At 31.0% G+C, this 11,321-nt stretch overlaps 1 protein-coding gene across 1 annotated transcript in view; it reads left to right on the top strand.

The window, feature by feature from the left end:
* LOC117175202 overlaps window positions 1-10,378 on the top strand; it is a 22,309-nt gene extending 11,931 nt beyond the window's left edge. The window contains exons 2-3 of the mRNA XM_033364844.1: window positions 3,234-3,509; window positions 10,113-10,378. Coding sequence (XP_033220735.1) covers window positions 3,234-3,509; window positions 10,113-10,360 — 524 coding nt within the window. The 3' untranslated portion in view covers window positions 10,361-10,378. The remainder of the gene's footprint in view (window positions 1-3,233; window positions 3,510-10,112) is intronic.
* The last annotated feature ends 943 nt before the right edge of the window (window positions 10,379-11,321 follow it).

Here is an 11,321-nt window from a genome sequence, read left to right as displayed (position 1 = left end):
GTTGAGCGCCATTTTGTAATAAGATTTTCCCGCCTGTTGAAAAATCTCATTAATGTTATTTTAATTTATAATTGGCTCACCTCAATTCAGTCCTGTGGGGAGGGGGGTAATCCTCTTGCATACGCTAAGCTGAAAAAAAGAAAGAAAAAAAAAATTTGTAAGATAGGCTCAAGCAGCCATCTTGGCGAAAAGGCCTGAGATAGTACACAAGAAAAAGAGTTAAGAATGAAATTTAAACTAACCCCTACTAATGTCACGGAAACGCGACTTGCCTAAACAGGATACCGACGCCATTACAAGCAACAACTTTGAAAGCGAATTAGAATCTAAAATACCGGAAATAAAATGATTCAAGAATTTAAAAGGAGAAAAAATAACCCCAATCTTTCAAGTCTTAATTGAATCGTGGTCGATCCCCACAAAACTTTAAATTACAAATTATCACCGACCACGAGGTACGACGCGATACAATAAGACCGCACTTTCGGTAAAACTTCCCTTGTTTAACAAACAAGGGAAAGAAATCTAAAACTCGCGACATTTTCTTTTTCGAGAAATCAAAGAAAGAGAACAATATGTTTTAAAATCCTAACCTCTGAAATGTAAAACAAAGAAAATCGAACATTCCGGGGCACTTAGAAGGATAGCCGAGAGTTTTGGGGGCACATTTTATTTCTTATAGCCTAATAATAGGCTGCCAAAACCCTCCGCCAGAATGCAAAATTAGCTTACCCCTTGGTAATAGAGCTCTCTTTTTATCAATTTAGGCTTTCCTTTAATTTTAATTAAGTAAATTTCGTGAAGCTTCGAAAAATGTGAAATAATTCTAAAGAAATTAAAGTAATTAAAAAAAATTCGAAGGAGTTCAGGGATTTTCAAGAAATTTTACAGGATTTTTAAGAAGGATCTTATTCTTCCATCATTTTTTTCTTCTTCTTTTTCTCTCTCTCTGTTTTTTCTTTTTTTTCTCTCTCTCACATCACCTTTCAAGGTGCAAAAAAACTTTTTTCTTCTTAAACCCTCAACAATTTCTATTTTTTTATGTAAATTTAATCGGTCAGAAATGAACAATTTTCAAATTCTCAATTACACTTTTCGAAATTTTAATAATTCAATTTTAACCAGTTTCAAATTTGATAATTTAAAATTCAAATATTCTGAATAATTTTGTTTCAACTTTAAATGCCCAAAACATTTTTGCTTTTGAATTCTTCGAGATCGATAAGTATCAAAATTGAAAGACTTGATAGTTGCAAACTTTTCAGTTTCAAGGATTTGTAATTAAGAAATTTTTAATAAAATGCCACCGGAATAAATTTAACTTCTGAAGTTTTTCTATTTTAAAACTGTTACAAAGAGACGGACATTTCAAACTCAGTTAAAAGAGAAGAAACCAACTTTTCTATTTCACAATTGAATCATTTTTTCAACTTTTAATTGTTTCATTTTTAGAATTCCGAATTGTAATCCCATCTACAAAACGAAAATATTTCAAATTTAATTTTTTTTAAATTAAACTTTGTTAACATTTTAATCTAAAATCATTTAATTTCGAGATTTTTGAATTTAATATATAATTGTTCAATTCTTAACACTTTAAGTTAGAAATGAGACAACCATAATTTCTTTTAGTTTAAAAATTTGTTGAATATATTATTTATTATTTAAATAGCTACTCCTTATTAGCTAGAGGACACAGACGTTCCTGATCTCATGACGCACGCTAAATATTTTTCAATTAATTTATTTATTTCCAAACTTATTTTCATACAAAGTGCCAGTTTGAGTTTAACATTTGGGATAATAAAGGAAAAACACTAAGGAAGGTGGGTCTGGTCATAAATTTATGTAATGATTAAAAAAGTTTTCGTATGTAAACAATTTTCTTATACTTTTTTCATAATTATTATAATTCATGACTAAAATCTACTTCCTTAGTGCTTCTTATTTATTATCCCAAATTTTCAACTTGATGTGACGCTTCATGTGAAAATGAGTCGGGAAATAAAACAAGTGTCGTTATGGTAGGAATCTAGTCACGTGACCCACTTGTCACATGGCCTTAACTAAATTGTAATATTTTATCAAAAAATTAGAAATATTAATTTGTAAATATATACACAAATTGGCATACAATCAATAACAACAAACACACTAACAAGGGGAGAACGACGATGATACAGAGATTGGTGAAAAATATTTTCAATTGTCAGATAACTCAGATAGCAGCGATAACACTAGAAGTGCCGGAAAAATCACATACCTAGAAGGCTGGAGGGTCCAAATTGGATCCTAGTCACATTTTCACAGTTTTAAGTAATTTCCAATACATAGTAAGTATCCAATCATAGGAAAAGTAAAAAAACGTTGGCGCCTCAAAAAAACTTTTAAGGGAACAGCAGCTTTTTAAATGACAAAAAGGTTCAAATTGGACCTTCCGGTCCTTCTAGTGTTAAAAACTTTAAAAACCTTAAAAAAATATGTTTTATCGACTAGTAACAGAAGAGTGATTGGTCACATCTCGAATCCCTTTCCCAGCTCTCCCTTCACAAAATTACGTTTTAGCGACTGGTCACAGAAGAATGATTGGTCACATCTCGAACCCCTTTTGCAGCTCCTCCTTTATAAAATTACGTTTTAGCAGCTGGTCACAGAAGAATGATTAGTTAAATCACGAACCCCTTTTGCAGATTAACCTTTAAAAAAATACGTTTGAACGACTGATCACAGAAGAGGGATTAGTCACATGCTGAACTTCTTTTTCAGCTCCCTTTTTAAAAAAATACGTTTCAGCGACTGGTCACAGAAGAGTGATTGGTCACATCTCGAACCCTTTTTCCACCTGCCTCTTAACAAAAATACATTATAGCAATTGGTCACGGAAGAGTGATTGATTACATCTTGAACCCCTTTTCGAGCTCTCGCTGTAAGAAAATAAGTTTTAGCAACTGGTCACAGACGAGTGATTGGTCGCACCTCGAACTCCTTTTCCACCTCCCCCTTTAAAAGAATGTGTTATAGCGACTGGTCACAAAAGAGTGATTAGTCATGAAGAGTGATTGGTTAGTTACAACCGTAGGAGCTTTGACAAAAGAGTCGCGCGCCCCAGGCGCGCTCAAACCATCAGCCCGCGCACGCAGCGCACTACGAGAATTTGCCCGGGAAGCGGGCACATTTTTTATTGAAGTTTTTTCATATGTTTGAAATCACAAATATTAATTTTCTTTTTACAGAACTAAATGCCCCTAGGATACATAGACCACATACTCGAAGATTTTCATATCTTGATCACTGGATTCTAGTGTGGGATGATGCGGATGGACACCCGGCCCGTATGCGGCTTGAAGAGCGCAATCAAGAAATACCTCCCGAATGGCACGCACAGTACGAGGTTGAACAATACTTGGAATTTAGAGAAGACATATATTTTCTGGTGACCACGATGAAATATAATGGAGTGAGGAAAATTGCAAGAGTTGATAATCCACGAATGTATAATATTGCAGGATGTAAGAATTTATTGATCTGAAACAAGGACCAAATTTTGGCTAAATCTGGGCAGGGCTATAATAAGCTCTTTTCGGCCGTGCGAATAGATCATTTGTCCCCGCGCCGTGTCTAAAAACAAATAACACATCAGGTAAAAATTTTAAAGTTTCAAGATTAAAATAGCAGGCTTCGGACTCGTTGAATAAATTTAAAATAGTTAAATATCTTCTGTTATTTGAAGAGTTAACTTGATCAATAGTGTTGATTTCCTTTTTTCCGGATTGCTGAATGATATCCAAGCTGATTGATGATAACTGTCTCTGATGATAATACAGATTCATCTCGAATAAATATTTTTTTAATCTGATGCACAATTTGAATGTTCCACGAAATCGCGTGAAATCCATTATAATCTTTCAAGATACATCCTAAGAGCTTTCAAATAAAAGCTTTCATAAATTTTCACTAGAAAATGCAATAGTGTCATCTTTTGGATAATAGTAGTACAATGGTTGTATCTTTAAAAACAATTTATTTCGGTAACTTATTTGTGCATTTACTTCTTCTTTCGTATTTAAGCTCTAAATGTGGGCATCTGAATCTGGGCGTCTGCATATGGGCATCTGAATATGTGAATATGAACCTGGGTTTAAATCAGGAACATTATCGAACTATTAGCAGCCCTGATTAAGCCAAAATTAAGTTATACTTTTAGCTTTGTCAAAAAAAGTAATTAAAACTGAGTTCAAAGTCACTGGTATTAATAAAACTGACTTAAAATGGGACTAAGCCATGCATGTGATGAAAACCGGTGCATCCTTCATTCCGTCATACAGAATTTTCAATAAAACAGTTACATTTTTAAACAAAGTATTGAATATTCAATACAAAAATATAAATTCTCACGAATGGTTTAATGGTTGTTATTTCAACCCAGAAAATAATCTAACTCTAAAATTAAATGTTTTCACAACCAAAGATAAATGTTTAGCTAAAAGTAGAATAATTGAATTTTAAATTAGTAAAATATAATTTGACAAACAGGCTACTTTACAATGAAAAGAAATTTTTTTCCAAAAGGATGAAGTTTCAACTAAGAAGACTATTTTTCTACATAACAAGACAAATGTTGAACAAAGTCGTTGCATTTTGATCCAAATCAAATAGATTTTTAACAATAGGTAAATTTGGAATGAAAATAAAAAATAAATGAATTTTCAATTTTTTCTCCTTCAATTTTCAATTTCTGTCAAAAAAGATCAATCATGGACAAAATTTTAATAACAAAATTTTTAGTAATAAAAATCAATTTTCGATATAGCAAAGAATTTTGAACAGAAAAAGGTAAATTTTCAACCAATAATAACTTTTTACTAAAAACTAATAATTTCTCATCCAAAAACGTGAGTTTACAGAAATATTTGTATTTTTAAAGTAATTTTCAACCAGAGAGTTAAACTGTTATCTGAAATACATATATTTAACTATCTACTTTTTTTAAATTCAATTTTTAGCAGATAATAAGTTTTTCGTCTTTTACCGTATTTATCGTGCATAAAATCAGGATTATATTATATTATCAGTCATGTCTTTCAATAGATAAAAATTCTTTTTACAAAAAAGAAGTAGGAAGATTAGGCAAAATAATTATTCTACCAATTTTCAATTCTAGCAATTTTTTTAGAATCATTTCTTTTTAATAAATAACTGATTATTTTCTCAAACAAATTTTCTCTGAAATACTAGTTTTCCCAATTATAAAATTAGGAGAATAAAATTTAAATGTAATGAGTTGTTTAAAACATATTTTTCACAATTACAGTTATAAGAATATATACTTTTCGAAATGGAAACAGTAAAGTTTTAGAGAATACTTTCGTCAAAATTATAAGCCACCATTTATTGAAACTCAAACATTATTTAGAAATCATTATGAAGAGATAGTGAAATAAAATCATTTATTTACTTTTAAAGTTGTGTTTAAAAAAATTTCTAAACGACGTTATCAGTAATATTATTTTGATTCTTTGGGCAATAAAAAAAGTATTTTTTCGGAGATCTGATTTCCAGCACGAAAACTACCATAAAATGTTTGGAATAAGAGAAGTAATTAAATTTCTAAAATTCACGTGAAACCTTCGAAACACCCTGAAATATTTTAAATTCTTGACAATTTTTAAAAATATCCTAAAATTTTTAGATGCCTTGACAAATTTGTTGGGAATCTTTTAAAATCAACATTGAGAAATTTATCAAAATACCTTATTGAGAGGCTTTAAAATCCCCTAGAATTATTGAAATCCTAAAAAGTCTAATAAAATCCTTTCACGCTTCTCTGAAATATTGGTGATTCTTAAAAATCCTCCGAATTGTTTTTAATAAAAAATATTCAATTTACAAAAAAACACTAATTTTAACCATGTTTTTTTTCAAATTGAATTTTTTCTAAACGTCGGTTCTTGCAAAATTAAAAAAAAAATGATTGCATTTCAATAAACGACAGCTGAATATTTCCGGTAACACATTCTCTGCAAACATACTAGACCAGAGAACAAAAACTGAAAAGGTGCCTTTTCACCACAAAATGTTAGATTGAAAACGAGGTATGCCATGATGTAGCGTCCATATCTGGGATGAAGGCCTATATGTTTGCAGGCAAAAATATTTGTTCAGAACGAATTGCGCAATGTTCAAAGTTGGCGATATCAAGTTTTTGGGAGATTGCGATCAACGACTTGATTTGCGAAAAAAAGTTTAATCGTTAATTAAAAATGTAACTAAGGCCTTTAATTTCTCAGTGGGCATAAAGTTTGGCGATGTCTTTGCGATATCGTTATGATACCTTTACGACAACTTTAAGACATCCTATGTCCATGTCGTTTCAGTGTCTTTGCGATATCGTAAAGACATCGTCAGATCATACGACTTATTTAGGATATCGTAAAGACACCTTAACGACATGGACACAGGATGTCGTAAAGTTGTGGTTAAGATGTCGTAACGATGTCATAAAGACGTCGTTAAACTTTGTGCCCACTATGTTGGTAGGTCGCGCATTCAGGTTGTTTGATTCGTCCCCTCAAAAAGTAATATAAACCAGTAAAATGGTCGTTTTCCAAAATCTAGTTATTTTTGCTAAAAGTGCATATATATCTATCAAAATCTTTGAAAATCTGTGATTTATAAAGTTGAAAGTATATGCAAAATTTGAGCTCAAAATAATAAATAGTTTTTGAGAAAAGCTGTTTGGTTTTAAGAAAGGCACTGTTGTTTTGTTGGGGCTAACTTTTTTTTGACCAGTCGTGAAGCCAAAGTAAATAAATTTTGTCCCCAAAAGAGTTATAGTGTAATGTACGCTTAGCCGCTAATTGATTTTTGAGTATTAAGTACGTTAAAAATGGCTGCGAAAGAATAGTACGTTTTTGCCTCATAAACAAATGGAATAACTTTTGTAATTTTCATCATAAACAATCGGAATTACAGTAAATGGAAACTTACTATTTGAAAATTATTTTAAAATGAAAATATTTCCAGTGCGTCAATTGGAGGGGGGAGGGGGAGTGAAGTTTTTTTTATAACAATTATTGCAGTCGTAATTTTTAAGATATACAGCTGAAATTGGTAAATATTTTTAATTGGATAGTGATACTGATTGTAGTAAAATTTTCAGAAAAATCAGTTTCGAAAATACTGTTGATAATTGCAATTTATTTACGACCAAATGCGGTCGTAGTGTATGGAAGTGGAGTGGGGGAAGCTACTCCCGCCTAGGCGTGCCTGATAGCCGATGGCACTAAAATTGAATTCACGCGTTCAAAATGTAACAATTGGACGTATCTCAAGAGAGAATAGACATATCGAGACTTTCTTTTTAATTTCAGCTATCTTTTCGCGCTGATTACAAATTTTGAATTAAAACCTCAGACAACGCATGTTTAGTTCTTTTCTGATTTTTCAATGAAAAATTTGTAATCTGCCCAAAAAGCTGACTGAAATTAAAAAAAAAATCTTGTTATGTCTATTCTTTCATGAGATACGTCCAATTGTTACATTTTGAAGGCGTGAATTTAATTTCAGCGCCATCGACTACCCACTGTGAGCCGCGCTTGTGTCGCTGCCTAGCGGATTTGAAAGTTAATAATGGGCGTGTCTATTCGCGTGAGACTAAATGGGCAATAATACAAGAATACGTAAGAATTTGATTCAAAATTATTCTTTTAAGTTTAGTAATAGTGTATGGAAAGTTGGGAATACCAGCGATTAAAACTTCTAATAAAAGACTTGTAGGTATACGATTACAAACTGGAAAAATTCTACCTGTCACATAGCTAGTAGGTTAAGTCATTCAAAACAAAAGTATTTCAAAGAAATACATAATAATAAAAATAAGTTAAATTTAAGCTTGTTTTAAGTACAATTGTCACCTTCTTTAATTATAAATCTGCTAGCAAAAAATTTTCCAAGACGACTCTGAAACCGTTAAAAAAATGTCAGCGTCCAAATGATTTAATTTCAAATTTTATTCAAATACAGTTTTAGTCTTATATATTCCATTATCAAACCATAAAAATAAAAAATTAATTAAATTTAAAAAAGAATAATTATTTAATTAATTAGTAGCAGTATTTAACTGTGTATATAAAAGCAGAAAATATAAATCATATATTTAAAACTGGATATTTTTAAATAGAAAGCCTTGATTCATCAAAATTCCAAAGAGGTAAGCACTTTCAACCTTTTTATTTCAATCGTTTTAAATTTGAAAATCTTTAATTTTTAAGTGAAATAATAAAATTCTGATTTAAAAATTGCAATTTAAAACTCAGTAGCCAATTTACCAAAAAATGGCAATTTAGAAAACAAATTTTTGACGAACTACAAAATTTTTAATTTATGTTTTTAAATAAATTTTCAAAGTTACAAAGAAGCTTGAAACCGAAGTTATGTTTACTTATTTTTCCCTTTTTACAGCAGCTATTCATTTATTCCTTTGTAGTATTTTATCTGATGCTTTAGGAAATTTATAAAATTTGCAATCCTTCGTTTTACCATTATTTTTACAATTCGGAAACCTAACATGTATAATTCTACATAATCAAAAATCAAAACACATGCCCGCTAAACTCATTACTCGCCAACCCGCGCGCTAGCATCGTTTTGTCTATCCCCTCCAACCGGCGGCTTACGGCGAATAAGGCGCACCTAGACGGGAGCAGCTTCCCCTACTCCACCGCCATACACTGCTGACGCACTTGGACGTAAATAAACCCCTATTATGAACAGTATATTCGAAACTGATTTTTCTGAAAAGTTTACTACAATCAGTATCACTATCCATTAAATAATATTCACTAATTTCAGGTGTATATCTTGAAAATTACGACTGCAATAATTTTTATTTTGAAAAAAACTGAATTCCTCCCACCCCCTAATTAACGCATCGAAATTCAAATAGCGTCTAAGCATGCGTTACACTATAACTCTTTGGGAATTACATTTTTTCACTTTTATGGGATTGCTAGCAGCCAAAAAAAGTTAGCTTTAACAAAACAACAGTATCTTTTTTAATAACAAATAGCTTTCTCAAAAACTTTTTATTTTTTGAGCTCAAATTTTGCATATACTTTCGACTTTATAAAACACAGATTTTCAACGTCTTTGCTGGATGTATATGCAATTTTCATAAAAATAACATTGTGCAATTCATTCTGAACAAATATTTTTGCCTGCAAACATGTAGGCCATAATCTCAGACATGGGCACTACATCACGGCATACCTGGTTTTCAATCCAAAATGTTGTGGTGAAAAAATCCTTCATCGCTAGATAAATTTTTGATAAGGAAAATTTTTTTAAGCAAATAATTATTTTTTCAGATTTTTTTGTTCATGTTTGGAAACAATAATGTTCTAGAGAATTATTTTTCTGTGAATGTGAGACGTCATTTATTAAAATTTAATTATGTTCTTTAAATTGGTAAGAAGCGACGTTCAGAAAAAATTCAATTGCAAAAAATGGCTTATATTAATACTTTTTCTTATAAATTTAAACATTTTTTATTAAAAATAATACATAGTTTCATTTTAAACGGCTCATTTATATTATTTTGATTCTTATAATCATAAAAAAAATATTTTCTTCAGGTTTCGAACTTTTGGCACGATGACTACTTTACCCGAAATATTTTAAATTATCTTTAAATCTTTAAAATCTTACAAAACCACTAATTCTTTAGAAAATATTTGAAACTTATGGAAATATTATAAAATCTTTAAATTTCCTTTATATGTTTTTGAATTCTTTCAAATTCACTCAAAATCATTACAAAAAATGTTTAAAAATTGTCAACGTTCTTTAAAGACCCTTGAAATAATTCAAAATACCTTAAAACCTTTAAAATCCTATAAAATCTTTCAAAATATTGATAAAGTTTAATCAATTTAATCACTTGCCAAATCGCTTGTTTGTATACGCGCCTGTGAAAAACATAAATGTGGTTGCGCCGCTTGCCTTAACATGCGCTTAGACTATGTCTATGGCAAAAATAAATCTGAAAATCTCAAGGAGTTTTGAGATTGGTAGTAAACCTCTGATTTAATTGCAAATCTTGTTTTTTTTAAAAGATTCAAACTATCCTGAAGAACCACATTCATCCAAGGAATTTGCTGCAAGACAAGTTGATATATATCGTAGGGGAAATCGTCTAATAAGAGTGAGATTTTCAGATAGAAATGTAATCCCACTTCAAAGTGATGAGGCACGCTACCAAATTGAAAAAGATACGACATGGTTCACTAACTTCCGAATGACGTTTTACACATTGAAGTTTGGATACGTTATGGGAGTGAGGCTTGCTACGAATTATGAATGAAACCATTCCTTATGTAAAACTTAATCAGTAAATAAATAATACAAACATAAGAAAGTTATGTAATATTTTTGCGATTTTCACCCAATCCTATAGAAAAACATAATTGACCGTGCGGATTGCACAACGACTTTAGCGCGTGGATGCAGCCAGCTTAGTTGGCAAGAGAGGGGATAACGCTTGCTACGGGCTGAGTTAATTGGACAAATAATTTTGAAACTGCCGTTATGTTCAATTAACTTGGTCCGTAGCAAGGCGTTATCCCCTCTCTTGCCCACCAGGCAGCCTGAGGCCGCGCGCTAAGTTCGGGGTGCAATCCGCACGCCAGTCAAAACTGTCTGGCTGCTTAAGAAAATCGGATGAAGCATAGGCTTCTCTAAGACAATGACTAACTCTGCAAAAAATTAAATAAGGAAGATTTTGAAAAAAAAAAGTTAGGAAGATTATTTAATGCCTCAAATAGTAAGCTCTACTTAAATTATTTTAAATAAATAGGGGCACTGATTACATAGGAGTTTATATCTGCCTCATGTCACTTTTCTGGACGCCTGTGGAAAATATTTTTCATGCGAGTTAACGGTCGCCGCATCGCGGAGCCAGCTATGCAGTTGGCCTGGAATACAAATAATGCAAAGCGAAAGTGTTAAAAAAACAATTGTGAAATAAAAATAATAACCTTTTTAAAGTATTATTGAATTATTTCTAAATTCTTTTTGAAAACTTCGAAATCATGCCAAGTTTCTAGTAATTTCTTTAAATTATTTGAATTTTTAGAACTCTTGTACGATTTCTTTAAAATCCTTAAAGTTCTCGGAATTTTTTTAAAGTCCCTGTAGCTTATTTATAATCAATACAAATATTTCAAAATTAACTAAAACTAATTAAAATCTCTTGAAAATCTTTGAAACCTTTGCATTTTTGTAAATGCCTTAAGATATCTTAAAATTCATTGAAAACTTTTAAC

Source organism: Belonocnema kinseyi, chromosome 1, assembly GCF_010883055.1.
Source record: "Belonocnema kinseyi isolate 2016_QV_RU_SX_M_011 chromosome 1, B_treatae_v1, whole genome shotgun sequence".
Lineage (NCBI taxonomy): Eukaryota > Metazoa > Arthropoda > Insecta > Hymenoptera > Cynipidae > Belonocnema > Belonocnema kinseyi.
The sequence above is the reverse complement of the archived record's forward strand: the minus strand, read 5'-3'. Positions and strand labels throughout refer to the sequence as shown.